The sequence below is a fragment of the Lepisma saccharinum genome, chromosome 22 (assembly GCF_977018435.1).
Source record: "Lepisma saccharinum chromosome 22, izLepSacc3.1, whole genome shotgun sequence".
NCBI classification, from domain to species: Eukaryota; Metazoa; Arthropoda; class Insecta; order Zygentoma; family Lepismatidae; genus Lepisma; species Lepisma saccharinum.
In genome coordinates this window covers 33,813,198-33,832,147 of record NC_139250.1, presented here as the reverse complement: position 1 = coordinate 33,832,147, position 18,950 = coordinate 33,813,198, and the positions used below count along the sequence as shown (strand labels likewise).

The 18,950-nt window shown below is 37.5% G+C and overlaps 1 protein-coding gene and 1 non-coding gene across 2 annotated transcripts in view; both read left to right on the top strand.

Moving 5' to 3' along the window:
- Window positions 1-18,669, top strand: part of LOC146004811 (sialate O-acetylesterase-like) — a 47,751-nt gene extending 29,082 nt beyond the window's left edge. Inside the window, exons 7-13 of the mRNA XM_083143838.1 lie at window positions 1,202-1,370; window positions 5,687-5,781; window positions 9,235-9,362; window positions 11,821-11,972; window positions 14,094-14,193; window positions 17,224-17,307; window positions 18,412-18,669. Coding sequence (XP_082999964.1) covers window positions 1,202-1,370; window positions 5,687-5,781; window positions 9,235-9,362; window positions 11,821-11,972; window positions 14,094-14,193; window positions 17,224-17,307; window positions 18,412-18,612 — 929 coding nt within the window. The 3' untranslated portion in view covers window positions 18,613-18,669. The remainder of the gene's footprint in view (window positions 1-1,201; window positions 1,371-5,686; window positions 5,782-9,234; window positions 9,363-11,820; window positions 11,973-14,093; window positions 14,194-17,223; window positions 17,308-18,411) is intronic.
- Window positions 6,438-6,512, top strand: TRNAT-UGU (transfer RNA threonine (anticodon UGU)). The gene has a single exon. It is a non-coding gene; the product is annotated as a tRNA-Thr (tRNA).
- Window positions 18,670-18,950: the final 281 nt, after the last annotated feature.

Here is an 18,950-nt window from a genome sequence, read left to right as displayed (position 1 = left end):
CGGTTATTCAGGAAATGGAGTAAAGAATACGACTGAAGTTTCAACACAAACAAAAGTGTATAATTCACCAACACAATAACAGAATTATTACAATAACTTACATAATGGTATAAATGCGAGAAGCCTCGTCATGAACGACGGCTATGACTTTTCATACATACTCGACAGGAACAATGCACAGACTGATGACGAACAACATTTAAAAATCAGGTCTGGCGTTCAAGTTCAATTGGTATACGACAGTATACATTATAAAGTATGTATTAAGTAGCACCGTTGCTTTGCACCTGAAACCTTATGATAGAAGACATTATTCCTCTCGGTTGGATAGTTATCGGCTATTGAAAATTGAAGTGATACCTGCCGCGCTTTCCAGATTTCACCGGTGGATTGGCTGGTGCACCGCTGATGCACGCTTCGGTGTTCCGTATTTCACCGGGGCGCACCATAGCTTTCACCAGGTTAAACCATGACATCATCAACTTACAACAGTCTCAAGAGCTAGTGCAGCTGGTGATTCAAAATGGCGGCGTCTGCTTCTGATTCATGGTATGCTTTCTGTAAGCAATAGTACGGAATGTCACGCCGGTTTTGTTGCACGGAAGGCGAATAAACTGAATGCAGGCACAAACTGTAGACATTTTAAATACTGCTTCTCCTTCACTTGCACGCAAAGTGAAATAAAATATGCCGATGCATCAAAACATGCATCCATCTTCTGCTGCACCATGCAGGAAAGCATCCATTTGGAATATTCGATATTTTTTCAAAAGAATACCACTTAAATTCGTACTGCACATGCAAAATAAGATGTCGTTAATTGAAAATATATAATATTCATGACATTTAGTCACCGTTATTGAATGTTTCCTGATAAACGCAGATATGCGTGAGCATTCCGAATCTAACTTTCATTTGTTTCAGTATGAAGTTTTCCGAATTTGACGTCCTTTTTGGTGCACCAGTGTGATGCACGCTGGTGAATTCTGTTACGCGCGGCTTGTTCACTACTCACACGGCCGCCATTACAGCTGCACACGTGACCTAGAGCTTGCTTCTCATTGGTAATGTTAAGAAAAATGCTATGGAAATAGGACGGATTCAACCCTTGAGAAATGCCATAAGATTTTTTACTTTACACGGTATCATTTTGGTCATGGCATAAATGTTAAAAAAAATGCTTTCGTCTTTCTCTACACAGGTTCGCTGCCCGGATTCTCCGCCCTGTGCTTTCTCTATGGCCGTCGCTTGTACGACCAGCTGCAGAGGCCCATAGGGTTGGTGGAGAGCAACTGGGGAGGTACTCGCATCGAGGCTTGGAGCTCTCCGGAGGCGCTGGAAGTTTGTGGAGCATCGCGGAATGCGGAAAGGTGAGGACTTCATCCATGTAAGCCTAGAGTTCAAGTCCCGATTCGAAAGCCACTTTCTTCAAAGAAAGTTCTTTCCTTCTGGTACAGGAGCATAAGCAACCACCCGTCACGTCCGCGTGGAGCCAAGTACAGGGTGTCCCACGAACGGCGCAACTGGGAATTAAGAGTGGCGTTCCTTTGTAACCGAAACCTGTACATACATAAGTCATACACCAAATGTTAGCCCTATCCAAGTAGATATTTTTAAACATAGAAACAACAAACAGGGTGCAGTGTTGTTCATGCAGTGTTGCCAAATGTAAGTGAAAGTGTAAATTTATTTTTCCACAAACCATGGAAAATTGCATGTCAAACATTCGTACGGAAATTTGGACGTCAATTTCCACCTTGGGTAGGTGGACTATTTTGCCATCTATAGTTCAGAGAAGAAAACCGATCGCTTTCGCGTATAGCCAATCCTGAAATGCCTCGTAAAGGCGTACCGGTCCAAATGGGTGTTTTAAAAAAATTATGAGGTACAGTAGCAACACTGTTGATGTTTGAAGGCAACAAAAGGTGTGTTTAGTGATGGCCTATGACATGGAAATACTGGAAATAGGAAAAAAAGAAAATGGAAATTATGGTGATAAAAGTGTTACTTACCTACTCCTGGCAACCATGCAATGCGATAAGAGCGCCCACCAAACGAGAACAAAAGAATCAGTTAGTTGTGTACTCAGAACTGTTTGAGCCGTGCATTTCGCATTGTTCGTAGGGGAAGATTAGAATTGTTCTGTGAAATGAAGTACTCTTTGGAAGAGAGGGTGTTCATTGTGGAACATTATTTTTGTTCAAAATCGTACGCTAGTGTAAAAACTGTGTTTCGCGAGAAATATCCGAATAACAGTGTTCCAGAAAATTCGACGATATATCGACTTCTTTCCAGATTTCGTGAAACAGGATCAGTTAATGACAAACCCTACCACAGACAACCACCAGTTTTGACACAAGGTGTGTTGCAGGATGTGGAGCAGAGAATATCACAATCTCCCAGGAAATCGGTTCGTAAACTTGCTGCACAGTCAGGTGTATCAAAAACAACAACTCACCGAGCGTTAAAACAATTGCACCTACGTGCATATAAGGTACAGGCTGTGCAAGAACTGAAGGAAGCAGACAAAGGTGCACGTGTAAGATACTGCCAGTGGTTTAGAAATTTTATTAGAGACAATGGTGTGAATATTTTGGATAAGGTTTTTTTCACGGATGAAGCATGGTTCCACTTAAATGGATATGTCAACAGTCAAAATTTTCGACACTGGTCAAGTAACAATCCCCATTTGTTACATGAACAATCACTTCATCCACAAAAGATCGGTGTGTGGTGCGCGATTTCGCGGAGAAAAATAATCGGCCCATTCTTTTTCAACACAACAGTTGACGGAATAGTTTATCGTGACCTTATCACACAGTTCATTTCTCTGTTGGAAGGTGATGAACGTGATTGTTGGTTTCAACAAGACTTTAGACATGTTGGCAGCGTGTTTTGGCGATCACATTATAAGCAAAAACTTATGGCCCAGTCGCTCCCTGGATCTGACGTCTCCAGATTTTTTTCTGTGGGGTTATTTGAAACAAACAGTTTACATTAATAACCCAAGAACACTTGATGATCTAAAAATAAACATTTGCACAGCCATTAACAATATAAACCAATCAACCTTGCATAAAGTTTCTTCCAACATGATAAAACGTGTTGATGAATGCCTCAGGGAAAATGGTTGTCATTTTCAACATCTTTTGTAAAGCTACACTGCCTGTTACCACATTGCATGGTTGCCAGGAGTAGGTAAGTAACACTTTTTTCACCATAATTTTCATTTTCTTTTTTTCCTGTTTCCAGTATTTCCATGTCATAGACCATCACTAAACACACCTTTTGTTGCCTTCAAACATCAACAGTGTTGCTACTGTACCTCATATTTTTTCAAAACACCCATTTGGACCGGTACGCCTTCACGAGGCATTTCAGGATTGGCTATACGCGAAAGCGATCGGTTTTCTTCTCTGAACTATAGATGGCAAAATAGTCCACCTACCCAAGGTGGAAATTGAGGTTCAAATTTCCGTTCAAAGGTTTGACATGCAATTTTCCATGGTTTGTGGAAAAATAAATTTACACTTTTACTTACATTTGGCAACACTGCATGAACAACACTGCACCCCGTTTGTTGTTTCTATGTTTAAAAATATCTACTTGGACAGGGCTAACATTTGGTGTTTGACTTATGTATGTACAGGTTTCGGTTACAAAGTAACGCCACTAACGCCACTCTTAATTCCCAGTTGCGCCGTTCGTGGGACACCCTGTATATCCTCCCCTCAAACCTTTCCCACCAATATCGTCCGTTCTAGGAACTGACGCTTGCCAAGTTCACGTGGAGTGAAGGAGATATTGCCAATTCAGTTTCTTTACAGATTTCATAACTTGAGGTTGCGGTTATCTTTGCTAGGTTGTGTTATTGTGCTACGCTTTTTCTCTTTTTATATACAGGGTGAAGCATTTTCGATTACCCAGTTTGAAAATAATATACTCAGCCCTAGAGACAATCGAACTTTATCTTTTTCACTACACTTGTCCATTTACATACATGCTACGTGAACTTTACTACTAAACTTTGTGTGCATTTACTACAATTATTTGTGAAACACTATGTCTGCCAAATGACCACCTTGTTTAGCAATGCACTGGACAAGACGATTCCGGAGATGCGTTCCTTCAACTCTTCCACACTTACTATTCTGGTTGCAGACACCTTATCCTGCAAGTGTCCCCAACGGAAAAGGTCTGGGGCAGTTAGTTCGGGGAATCTGAAGGGTATTGAATGGGCCGCGCTCCATGGCTACTGATAGTCGTCGTCCGTCCATGCAGAGTGGCCAACTTTTCTTTTTCAAAGATGTCCGAAAAGTTTTAATTTGGCAGACATAGTGTTTCACAAATAATTGTAGCAAATGCACACAAAGCGCAGTAGCAAATTCTACGTGGCGTGTATGTAAATGGACAAGTGTAGTGAAAAGGATGATTTCACATTTTTGGAGTCTCATTGTCTCTAGGGCTGAGTATATTATTTTCAAACTGGGCAATCCAAAATGTTCCACCCTGTACAATGTGGAGCCCTTGGGAGTATAAAGTCGCAGTTCGTGTTGGATGTCTAAGCACTGCAGGTAAAAGTGCCAACTGCGCTTCTCAGAAAAAGAGGTGCTGGCTTGAAACCAGATACTCGTCCGGTCGACTTCCTCTCGAGCTACAATTACAATTATTACAATTATGTCAATGATAGATACCGAACTGATGTTTGAACCAGGACTTTAACCATAACAGTCAATCCATCCATCGGGTGAATTTACCCAGAACGCGCAAGGAGATGCAAAGGGGTGATTGCGAAACTCTTGTATTTAAGTGCCCTTCTGCACTCCCATTGTTCATCTCAATTGTAATAATAGCAGAAATAATAAATGCACATGTACGGAAGCATTTACTGTAGTTCTAATGCAATACAATTAATTGCTCCTACAATTAAAACGATTGCCATGTCCAAAGTGCAATCGAGTCTCTATTAAGCTCTCTGTATAATATCACTACCCTTTTTTTAAAAAAAGAAAATAAATAAAACAATCGATTTTAAATTAGTAAGGCATGATCGGACACGACACAACGAGTAATTTTTTATGCAAACCAACTCGGGCAATGTTTAACATAGGGCTCTTATGGGTGGCCACACACTGGAAGAAACATTTGTTTCGAGTAAACTCTAGTCACGTTGCGACGTTTTGCAACAAAAGAGCGAAGGTCTGGAGAATTTGGCCTCGCGAGGACCACGGTATGACAAAACGCTCTTCGCAGGCGTGAATACATTCTCTTCAAGGCGTTCCTCATGCGTTAGGAGCATTCTGGCACCGTTTTCTCACACCTGGAAAAGGATATATTTGTTGCAATCAAGCAGCATGACTTTTTCCTGATTAAAGATAGTTTAAAAACACCTTCACCGTTGCATTTCTCATGAAATTATAGCCTGAATTTATATTTAACATCACCCTCTTCTCATTTTGAGTTGAATTCAATATGATGGCCACTAATATGGTGGACGTTCACTTGGAACACATCAATATCGTTCCCCAAGGCCTAACCAGTTTCTATCATGACCATTTGTACCCAGTCTAACTCCTATGCTTTTTTCAGGGATGTTGAGGGACTTTTGAATCACCCTGTAAATTTGTTTTTCTTGTTTTTTATTTTATTTTAATGTATTGTTAATATTCTTTTCCACCTATTTCAGTACGCCCCGAAATGAAAACAGTGCGTCCCAGCTGTGGAATGCCATGATCAACCCTCTGCTCAAGATGTCCATCAGAGGAGCCATTTGGTATCAAGGTATGAGCTGTACGACTTACAGTTAGTTAGACACATCTAAGTGTTAGTTGTCTGCTTTTGAAAGTAATCGCAGTTAATAATAGCTATTATAAATTATCTTCCAACTGAATAAATACATTAATTAGAACGCCAAACACAATGTGAAGTGTCAGGGTGTGTATCATTTCATAAAAACAAAATTCCCTGACTTTTCCAGGTTTTCCAAACCAAGAAACAAAATTTTCCAGACCAAGCCATTAGGATTCTTGCATTTAAATATGTGTATAAAACGGTCACTATATTTTAGCTAATAGAATTCAACTTAACCGTGTTTTTAGAATATTCACTTCACATGATAAAAGTAATGATGAGATGAGAAACAGAACAGAAATTGACGGGAGTGAGCTTTTGTGAAATACTTGCCATATTGACTACTGGTTAACAGATTCTTCATTATAAAAAATCAAAACAATTGTAGCATAAATAATGCATACTACATACAAATATACTAAAGTTTAGTAATATATGTATTAATCCTACATCCTAATATATATCAAACACAACCCAAAAATTGCAATAAAAGAATGGTAAATTCCAATAGCCACTTAGTGTAGTAGATTTCTATTAGTTCAAGACATGACCCCTTTTCTTTGAGCGTTTACTATAGAATATTTCGGGCCTCCCCCATGGCGCAGTGGTAGCGTCCTTGCCTTGTAATCAAGGGGTCCCGGGTTCGATACCCGGTGGAGGCACAAGTGGTTCGGATCCCACTTTAAACTGTAGGTCCAGTCCCGATTAGCCTTACTGTGCATAAAGTGGACTTAAAACACCAACTCAACAACAACAACAACTATAGAATATTTACTGCAATTACTGTTACATCAAACTGAGTTAAAGTATGCACACATCCAATTTAAACTTTCTTGCTTGTCCAACTTTTCTTTGCTCAAAAACCTATTTTTAGTGCACTACTACAAAAAATGTAAATTTTTTTCCAGAAAAAATAAATTTCCCTGACATTTCCAGTCAAAATAAATTGCTTGAATTTTCCAGGATTTCCAGACCGGTAGACCCCCTGATGCAATTCATCTTCATTTTCCAAGTTATATACTTGTTCATTACATGTACACATCACATAACAATAACAGTAACAATAACGACGACAGTATAACCAGTATTATTAACTCTTCAGCTGTTTGATGTTTTGAAAGTTTGGTTGGAGAGATGGAACCATGTATGGCCGTTTAATGAATTGCATAGGGTTTCTAGGCTATTCGCAATTAAAATTAACCGATATGCCATCTGGTGGGACTTTCAGGAACTAGTCTAAGTAGGATACGTTGTGTTGAAGACGTTTAAAGCATGGGGAATATGCGAACGAGTAAGGTCTACAGTTCAGGTTTTTTTGTGCTCTAAATCGTTTTATGGGTCAGAATGAAAAGTGTTCATGTATTTCCACCCCGTGAAATCAATAAAATAAAATTTGTAAATAAATCAGGGGAAACGTAACTGATTGACAGAAGATTGGCATGGGGAATAACACTGTAATTCGGCAAGGAAATTACGAAGAATGCACGAGTCTATTCACTTTATTTTTCGAGAGATTGCCATGAAAGTAAAGTTTTAAATTGTACTTTATAAATAAAACTTTTTTTCTTTTTCGAAAAGTCATGAAGCGTCTTACCCAATGCATTCATGTATTATGTATGTGTGAAATTTGGAACAGGTGCAAGTCGATTAAGACAGAAGATTAAAATAGTTTGAGAATGAATTAATGTCAAATGTAACCAGAAAAAGAAAATGGAATTGCTAATGTTGCTGCTTCATTCAGTACAATGTCCTTTTTTTTTAGAGAGGATAGCCTGGTCACGAAATCGTGAATATTATCGAGAAAGAACTGCAACGATATGTTCGCAATTTTCTCCTGCCAGCTTTTCAAGTATAGGTCAATTTCAATTTCTTTATTTTCAAATAATTTCCGAGAATCCAAGTGACAATATGAGGTGCAAATGATACAGCACTGCTTTGAAGAACCAGTACTTATACATTAGTTTCGTCTGCGTTTTCCCTGTTATTTTTGCCTATCATAATTAAATGCTTCGTTCTCATCACAGCTTCACCTTCGTTAGAGTTCCTGGAATTCACATCGCATTTCCAATATTTAAAAATATCGTGTAATTTAAACGTTTCTCCTCCATAGCAGCCATGACAACACGCTGCTGTTTCGTACTACTGCTGAATGTAAACAAAGAGTTATCCTACTTAGAGCGGCCATATTGGAAGCAACACTAGCGTTCAGGTGGTAATTTTAATCGCGAATAGAGAAGTGAATTGACCTAGGTACCCTAGGGACAGTCTTGGTGCTTTTGTGGGAAAGAAGTTGTGGCATTTGGTGTTGATACGTGGGATCTGATTGTCAAAAAGTGACAAGAGTACACCTAGTGAAGAGTTGTCCATTCATGATTTTGAAAATATATGTGAAATCTGAAACTTGATGGTGAGGAGAAAGATCGTGTATGTGAGGAATGGATAGAATTTCATGTTTGTAAGAGTTTGAAATCCATATATTTAACTATAGATGGATAGAAATAGAGTTATAGCACAAGCCTATAACATGATTTTTTGTTGATGGAAGTAAGACATAATGTATGGTGAACAATTTAATTCTTCAAGCCTCGTAATTGTGATGAGAACAATTGTGGTGATGACAAGAAAAGTCTCGCTGGTAACGTGCTCGAAGACATGTTCATTTTGCCCCCCAACTCTTCTATTCGGGAGAATAAGACTTCGTTATTATTACACTCTTCTAATTTACTATAAAATTCCTCAAAATGAGACATTTGTTACAAGCATGCAGTAATAACGTTTCACTGAATAAAGATAGGTTTAGAAAAACCTTCACCATTGCATTTCTCGTGAAATTCTAGCCTGATTTGATATATCACATCACCCCATTCCCTTTTAAAAATGTTGTGTTGAATTCAATATGGCGGACGTCCGTTTGGAACACGCCAATATGGTTCCCCCCAAAGTCTAAACCAGTTTCTGTCATGACCATTTGTACCCAGCCTAACTCCCTTACATTTTATAGGGGGTGTTAAAATTTTTGTATATAGTATGTATGTTTTGCATGCATGTACGTGTGTGTATATGAACATCTTTTACTATAAATTACGTTGTGTTTTATTCAAGCAAGGCATGATATACTGATCTGAGTCCTTTTTTTCCTGGCTTAGAGAGTAGGAGACACCTTTGTGACAATATTGCGACCAATCGACCTATTGGACGTTGCAAATATGACAATAAAATTGCTTACACTGAAAGAAATAGCCATTCCTTGTAACGGTTCACCAGATACCTTGTAGCATAAATAAGTATTTAGTTATGATTGATCTCTTATTGCTCATTGAATAGATAACAAGGCACTTTCCTCCATCATGTTGCAGATCTCTTGACCAACTTGCTTTCTTTTAGGTGAAGCCAACGTAGGTCAACCTAACAACTATACCTGCATGTTTCCTGCAATGATCAACGACTGGAAGAGCAAGTTCTTTGGAGGAAACGATGGAGACAGCCCCACCTTCCCTTTCGGATTTGTTCAGGTCAGATTCTGACTTTTTTCTCTTACTAACATACATTGAAATGTTGTGGAAGGGAAGAAGCCTGGGCCAGGTAATGTACCTGAGTGCTCAGCAAGCAACATGATCACTCAGCTACAGCTGACCACTCAGTAGATGATCCCCAACGGAAGTCCAGTGACGTGGCGACAGGCGACTCCACTATTAGGGTTGGGGGAATGCACTCTGGATGAGAAAAACATGTGGGCTCGCTGTAACCAGTGCAGCGACGCAAATCGTTTAGGGTTACAAGACATCCTCTTTTACCCTGACAACACCTTTTTGTCGGGTCCTAAAAATAATCTGGGCAGGTTTTTAGGAAAAATTGGAAATATCCTCTTTTTTTGGGATATAGACAGCTGCTTAACATCAAGATTAATAAAAAAAAATCTTATGTGTAAATAATTGTTAATATTGTTTCTGTATTCAATGTCAATTTAAGGAAATACAACACTCTCAGTTGGAAGCGCAAAGACAACAAACTTTTCTTCCAACAAAGAAAAATTGTTGAACTCTTGCGTCTCTTCTGTTGTCACCACCATGCCGCATGAGGTTTTGATTTCAAAACATTTGTTACATCTACCGCTGCGCGTGGTGAGCACCAAGTTTCTAACAATAGGTAAGAATATGCCATACGCAGCGGCTTTCTTTGATTTGAGTTTCACAACATCAGAATTCAGAAATGAACAGTAATTTTTAACTGCTGTTGTACTCTTAGTTGTTACATGGCAGTGCAGAGATCTGAACCATGCCGAAACGCAAATGTGTTTTTAGTGACGACTGACAAAAACGGTTTCCCAACTTTAAGTCTGGATGAAATAACTCCGAGGCAGAACACCTTGCACAATGTTATTATTTTAAAGTGAGACCAAGTTTCACAATAAGCTCACCATAACACCAGTAAGCACAAAACGTTTGATCGAAGTGCTGCCTGCATCTTCGTCGAAAGTTAACATTTTTTTGTAATCTAAAAATGTCCTCTGGTAACCTTAAAGTCGTTGCCGTGTATTGTTTTTTGAAATTCTTTTAAATAAGTCTAAATAATGCACAGAATAATGAATACAAAAGTATTGTGGGCACTGAAAAAAAAATCCTGTTGCCTCAGATACAAGCTCTGTGTGATAGACGTAAATCAACTTCTACACACTTCCAAAAGAACGCTAGACCGCAGTGGAAGACATTCTGGTACCTCTAAAATCTGCAAATGGGACGGTCCTTCCCTTTACCCCTGCTCCCCGTCTCCCCTCATTTGGGGATCTTCTTGTGAGCTGACTGCTTGTACTTTGCCAACTTATCTTCTCTCAATGAGCACTGCTCACTAGTGACGTGATGAAAATTTTCACAGCGTTCAAGTACTAGGCATTGATAACTCGGATGCAATTGCACAGAGTTGGGAGCGGTCTGTGTACTGTGACCTGCTCACCTATTGTCGGATTAAAAATTTTAGATACTCGAGTTTGGACTCCAATTTAAAATTAACCAGTGGACCTACATAAAAAAGAGCTACATCAATATTTAGGTAATTCAATTCTGTGTTAATCTCTGCTAACCCAATTTACTGGTGGTCGGATCGTGATGAAATTTTAGTACGCGTACGGTACGGGCAGAAAGGTTTTAAACACAATTTCTAATTTTCAGATTTTTAAAATTTGTCAACAACAATGTTCTTATCAATTTTGCAAAACAACTTTTTCTTGGTATTGGCTAGTCCTACAAAAACAATATTGGTCTTGTTTTGAAGCTCTTTGATATGTTTTTAAAATCTATTATTATTGTCAATTTACATTGAAAAACTGATTTTATGCTGATTTTTATTCAACGGAGTAAAAATGCACGTGGAACATGGTAACATCGCTAGCACTGACTTCCGGTAACAACCCACAGTTTCCATGGTTCAAAGGGACATTGCTGCTACTTGGAGTTCTTCACAATTCTGTAACAAATTGTCTACATATCAAAATAAACTCAAATCACCAAAGGATTTTGGATCTTGAAATTCTTTAATTAGCCTACTGTTTAGTCCTATCTTGGAGCCTGAATAGTATGCTTTTCAAATTACATTTCGCCTTTTGTTTTTCCACAAATGGACTCAGAATATCAACAGATAGATGCAAGCAAAATATAAAATTGACGTCCACTATGTGGAAGATATTTTGTGCATCTAATTTGAGGTCAGAGTTTGCATAACAACAGGACAAATTTGTTTTGCATATCTTCTTCACTGCACCACAAACAGGTTCAAATTCTTGTTCCAGGGATTGACTTCATGTGGGGTGTTTAGGTGCAAGCAGATCAAAACGTGGCTCGTTTCTGAACAGATCATTGGTGATGATTCATCATCGCAGAGAGTAGCAATGTACACAATAGTATCTATGCTCGTTGTTACTTATAAATTTTAAACAATATTTTGTAAATAATTCTTACATTCTATCTCTCTCGGCAGCTGGCGCCATACACGCACGACCCTTGGGACAGTTGGTCCTTCCTCCGCTGGGCGCAGACGGCTGACTATGGATACGCACCAAACCCTGTCATGCCAGAGTCCTTCATGGCGGCCGCCTTTGATCTTCCAGACGATAACTCTCCCTTAGGGTCGTGAGTACTTCAGTCGTTCTTAACAAATTCATTACGTTCAGCAAATTCATCTTATCAGTAGCCACCGAACACAAAGTTTTGCTTAATCTTAACATAAGACATTTACTTTAATCTTTGGTACACAATTCAGTGTTAAAGCGACACAGACAATGGTCCCAGGAGGCCGAAACTACATTTTTACCAACGTTTAACCTCAGTGGTGTTTGAATAACATAGATAAATGGTTGTAATCGACAATATTTTAAAGCCACTGACCAAAATGTGGTGTGAACCTCCTAGGACCACTGTCGCTTGAACACCAGTGTTTTTTTTCAGTGTACGGTTTCATGAAATACCTTTGGAGAACACTGTAATTTGTTTATTAGGCAGATCCTCCTTTACATTTGAAGACTACGGGGGGAAAAGGAGGCAAGTCAGTAAATGGTCGAAAATGAGTTAATATCAGATTCATGTAGCTTGAATGATATAGTTTATGTCGACTCAATGTCAGAGCAACAGGGAAGTTAGTCACTGAGAAATTTAATCTTGAAGGTTTGGCATACAGGGGAAGAAGGAGGTAAGTCAGTTGAATACAGGGGGGAAAAGGAGTCAAGTCATTTTACGAAAGTAACTTCACCGTCCGACCATGCATCTGAAACACTACAATGCATCATGGGTTTCCACAATCGTCCGCGGGAAGAAAAAAAAACAGAAGCCTTTCACCTCATCTTGAATTTAACGAATTTCTACACCCTGCTAGAGCTAATGAGAGACTTCTACAAATATCAGACGAAAAGCTCCAAGATCTTCAGGAATTGAAAGTGTTCTGCACAAGAAAGGCTCAGGTTTACTACACAAAGCTGCCACATGGACCTAAGGGGCAGAAACAATAAGGACAGCACTGCATAAAGTTGAACGAGTGAATTTGTGCACCACTTCATAATGCTGTAAGCTGCTACATTAAGAAAGTTTTTGTTATACATTTTGTACTCTTCTTGAATCAATTTCTTTCATGTTTCATTTTCATACAAAGAAATATACGCTTGCTTCATAATACAAGTATTGAAGAACATATATCAATAAGAATAAAGATTATTTGGTTTCAAACTTTAAATTTGCTATTCTGTGCAATTATGGAAAACTTACTTGCCTCTATTTCCCCTGTAGTATTCATTTGCGAAATACTTATTTACACCTCTCTCTGTGTACTTTCTCATTATAATTTCAAGACTCAATATCACATTCATTCAATTCTGAAATCATTAAAATAACATATCGAAAATTCTTGACTTTTCTTTCCTTTTTCAAACATTTTTTAAACCTCCCCCTACTTAGGTATAGTTGGAAATTAAGAAATATATTTTTTTATTCTATGAAAAACCCCTACCACAAGGCTGGTTAAGATGAAAACTGAAGCTGTACTTTAAAAAGAGATTTAAACTTGCTTGAATTATTAATCCATGTAAAAATCAATGCATCAGACTTCATTCTAGATGGAAAATGGCATGTTCAACATAATTGAGAAATGTATTCTGTGCTGAACAAATAATAATAATAATAATAATAATAATAATAATAACATTATTTTATTTAATACTTTTACAAGTAACTCTTAAGAAACAAAGTGAACAAGTCTTAACCACAACTCAATCCAATTTTAGATTTGCAAATGTTCAATTTTATCAAATCCCAGTACAAGTATATAACAATGTTAATTCTCAATACTGTAAAAAATATAAAATATTCTTCACCACAAGCATAATTTCTAGACTTTTTCTTGACTGGTAGACACCCTGTGAATGAATATGGCCAGTGGCGGAGATTAGAGGGTGCGAGGGGGAGCAACTGCCCCATACGTTTTGCCACTTTTGCCCCTGCACTATGATAAACCTTGTCTAGAAAGGGAAATAAATTATCCTTGGCCCCAGGTTTTGGAACCCAATCGCCGCCACTGGATATAGCTATATCTTAAATACAGGATAGATGAAAATGAACACTTTGTATATATATATATATCCTTGAAATATCAATGTAAATATTGGCAAACACTTCTCTAAGAATGCCAGTCTCATTACAAACACATTTTCAGGTATTTGTAAAATAAACATGTTTGGTTTCTCTTAAATTCTAAATCCATTTCAGCGTTCACCCAAGAGACAAGCAGACGGTGGCAGACAGACTGAGCATGGCCGCCCTAAATGTTGTGTATCAGATGACCCAGTATCCTACGCACGGACCACAAGTAAGATTATGATTTCAGTACAAAAACATTATATTTTTTTGATACTTGTTTGTAACCGCTAAGTATTGTTTAAGGGGGAGAGTCACTTGTTTGTAACCGCTAAGTATTGTTTAAGGGGGAGAGTAACAATTTGGCACCAATGGTGCACATATTTTGATATCGTCGAAATGGGCACTGCTACTAAAAGAATCCTTAAGTATACAAGAGAATATGAATTTCTCTCCATGTTGTTTGAAAAACATGATCAATAAGTATACCAGAATCCCATGTATTTCTTATGGGAAATCAACTTCAAGTTACGGCTAATCAAATGGCGGTTTCGACTTTTCCTACGACTAAGACATTGTTCAACGTGACATTTTCCTGTCCATGTACTTTTCTACGTCATTGGATGTTTGATATTCCCGAGAGAACGAATAAAATATTGCTCCCATAAGCTTAATGCATTTCTCCCTTTCCTCCTGTGGCCATCCTGGCAGTATTGCCAAACCTAATGCACATAAAACAAATACATTTCACCTTAAATAGAGCTAAAGTTTACATTCAAGGAGCTAAATTATCGAAGACTGGATAAAGTGCCTTTTAGGCTAATTTTTGGTGTCAGAGGGATGAAGGCGCTGATGTTACCGTTAATGTTAAAGTTATGGAAATCTATTCTTAGTTTTTACCGTCCAGATCTGGTAGCATCACCCATCTCAATAATACAACGATGTTCGTATGAAATCGAAAATATAGGATTCCCTGATAACAATATTATGTCATCTTCACTTCAGCCACGGTGTAATAAAAAAGTAGCTGTGGAGGTAAGAAGGGGTGGGGCAACGTAGACAATATAACAATATCACGTTCAAAATATATAATTATGGCAAAACTTGTTCTATGTGAGCCGAAGCCAGTGATGGCACCATGTGGGTCAGGGAGGCGGGTGCTAAAGTTCACAGCTAAACGAGTGCACCTAGCTCCAAAAGAGCTAAGTTGGCAACAGTGCTTCCCAGCTACTACAGAGAGAAGAACCTCGGGGAAATTGTCCCTCATCACCTGAAGTGTGCAATTCTAAGATAATTAGGTTCTTCTCAGGTCTTCAAAATGTAATTTCAATTTTAAACATGATAAACATAATCCACAAAATACTAACTGGGATCCTTCCTAAATTGAACTAATTTCGAATTTTATTTTCTACTTTAACATTAACTTTAAAGTAATTCTTAACTACATAGATAATCGAGGTGCTTCTTGGCATTACGAAGAAAATAACAAAAACAAGTTTAAAGACAAAGAGCACACTGTTAGAAGCACTGGCATACGTAGGATTTTTTTCTGTGGGGGGCTGGAATTCTAAAGGTCGATAGTACATTGCTTCTTTCTACGGGGGGGGGGCATACACAGTAAAATATTCCATATCTTTAGAACTTTCCACTTTCAAGAAGACAATCAAGGGGTCATTTTAAAAAAGGAGTACATTTACCACTCTGATTTTCACGAGTTCTTCGCTGCTTTTATTTGAAAATGTTGATGTGTGTGTGTGTGTGTGTGTGTGTGTGGGGGTGTGTGTGTGTGTGTGTGTGTAGGGGGCAGCTCCCTCTGTGTACGCCAGTGGTTAGAAGTTGCAATATTCCACCATTAAAATGTCAAAGTGTTCCTGTTAAGTCACAAAAACTGGATTCGACCGTTTTTAATACTAATATTTTAGCATGTATAAATTATAATTGCATGCAGAAATATATTTTTTACATGAATCATTAAAATTATATTAATTAGGGTTAAATGCAATGTCAGTTAATATTTTAAAAATGGTAAAGGTAATTTTTTTTAGTAGCATGGCAGTGCACAAATTGACAGCGGAACCTTCCAAGGCATGTAGGAATCCGGCTGCTTGTGTTTCATTATGCTAAAAGCACTGACAGTCATTTACGATCTTCCGTCAAAGTTAATATAGCCACAAACTCTTAATACAATTACATAAGCTCGCATACATTAATAACACACTATGTTTTCTAGTTCAATGTCAAAACTACTATACACAATGGTGGCAATCACAAGAAACAAATTTAGCTACATTATGTGAGAATAACATTTAAAGTGTGGAAAAGCGACCTAGGTTGACCACAATGTATTAGTACAGTGGATGAATAAGTATTACAAAGAAACTTTTACGAAATGAAAGCATGAAGAATTGAAACAACTCTTCAACAAGTTGATAACAATGTTAGCACCAGATACACGTCTATTACTTAAAAACATGCAGTGAGCAAGAGAAAATTTAAGAAAAATGATCATGCACAATTTGCTGGACAATACTTGTGCATCTCACTGTACCTTCCTGTACTTAGTCATACGATAAATGTTTATCAGTGATGTATCCACACTCCCCTAAACACTCATAAAACTTTCTCAAATCTTTCCCAACAAACTCCTCAAATGTTTCATCAAGGTCCAATTTAGTGTCTTTTTGATGCTAAATTTATCCTCATACCTCTAAAGTGAATGTATACCCCCTAGTCTCATAGTTGGATGGTGAAATTTGCAATTTTTGTTGTTTTTCCATGTCTGAAATATTTTTTCTGGGCAGAACCGAAATCTGCAGTGTCATATCACCGAAAAGCAAGTAAATGATGGTATCAATGGAACGTGTGCAGGCGGTAATAAAAATCTTCTATCTCCCCCAATAGGGAACTATAGTGGTGGCAGCAGTAGTATTAATAGTAGTAATTATAATGGAAGTAATTTATCAAAAATTCACATAAATTCCTTCTAAACGACAAGATTTTTGCAGAGCTGAAGTGCATGACCCAATTAGAAGAAAGAATGGCACGTCCTCTTTAAATCTGTGTAGTTATCTTTACCTTCATATTCAAATTCACATGATTTAATAGTTTAAGATGACATCATAATGAAAGCACGCCAAAAGGTTGTCATCGGTAAAGAAGCAAAACTCTAACAATTTGCTGCTGTAAGCTAAAATTTAAATGATGTGTACGCCTTTTTGTTTTTACTAAGAATTATTAACAGTGCGAAATATGTCCTCTGCAGGTAAACAATATCCAGAAAGAGGGCAATAATATTATTCTGACGTACGACAGCAATATTCGAGTACAGAACAATGACGGATTTTTGGTAAGTGAATATCTTTACTTACTTAGAAATCATGTTACTTGAGCCCCCAAAATCCTACAAATATCCTATTTAAAGAGTGTACAGTGGTAATTTTTCTTTCCTTAGTAGGACTAAACATGTTGTATAATAAGTTGTAATATAGCTACAGAGAAATTCATCTTCAGGGCATCTTCCCCACTTTTTCACGTTTAAATACCCCCCGCCCCGAAATAAAATTCAGGCTATAGGCCTAATTGAGAGTCGTATGCAGATTTTATATTCTCTTTATGCAGCATCGCTAAAGTTGTTAATTATGGCATAGTGGTAACGCCATCGCGTTGTAATAATGGGGTCCTTGTTTTGATACCTGGTGCAGGTATATAGTGATTTGGATGCCACTTTAAACTGTAAGCCCAGTACCAATTAGCCTATCTGTGTATAAAGTGGAATGAAAGCAGATTTTTTTCTAAATGCTAAGGTTTGTAAATTTGTAAGATTTTTACATCTTACACTTGTTGTTTATGTAAGGTATGTATTTTTATGTGTACTTTGCACGTAAGGTACACTATTAGAAATTAATATAACTTTTACAATATCCTAGTTAAAATATATTTTTGACACTGAATCATTAAATGTTACATTAGTTATGGTAAAAATGTAATTTACGGTATCACCACATATACTCTACTAACGGTCTTGGTATTTTTAACGGTAATTGGATGCTGCGATAATTGAGCCCTTATGTGTAATGTTTTCAGTAAACTTTTTAATACTCAATTTTTTTATCTTTCACGTAATTTCCCATCTATACTTACAATAGATGTCTCATTTTTACAATATTTTACAATATTCTAGTTTAAATATATATTTTTGACACTGAATCATAAAATGTTACGTTAGTTATGGTAACAATGTAATTTACGGTATCACCACAAATACTCTACTAACGGTCTTGGTATTTTTAACGGTAATTGGATGCTGCGAAAATTGAGGCCTTATGTGTAATTTTTCCAGTAAACTTTATAATACTGGATTTTGTTTATCTTTCACGTAATTTCCCATCTATACTTACAATAGATGTATCATAAATTATCTTCCTAACCAACTTGTATGCTTTTATTTAAGGTATATTGCAATGGCAACGAGCAAGATGTGCCCATTGCCTCTAACACAGAAAACTCTGTGACGGTGGACATATCTTCCTGCCCCACAGCTTCTAGACTGGCGTACGTGTGGAGGATAACACCCTGCGACTACAAGCAATGCGCCATTTATGCCGACGACCAATACGAACTCCCAGCACCTACATGGATTTGGGACTTGTAATTATACCCAATAGAATTTTCTACTGAAAAATAGTAACTTACGTAATGAATAATGCAAGACAGAAGTGCATTGTACTTTCAGATCACATTAATAGTTAATAAAGCATTTTACCAAAATTTTAGTGATGGTTTCACGAAACTAGTTTTCTTCTTATGCTTATCTCAATAATAATTTCACTTTTGCTCTACCGTGTTAGATGTATGCACAAAACATTTAATTTTAATATCTTTAAATAATTTAATGGGTTACACGAACAACATTGTAACAACAGTTTTACCGGCAAAGACGACATGCACTTTAAATTGGAGAGAAAGTGTTTTGACTTCTGGAATATAGTA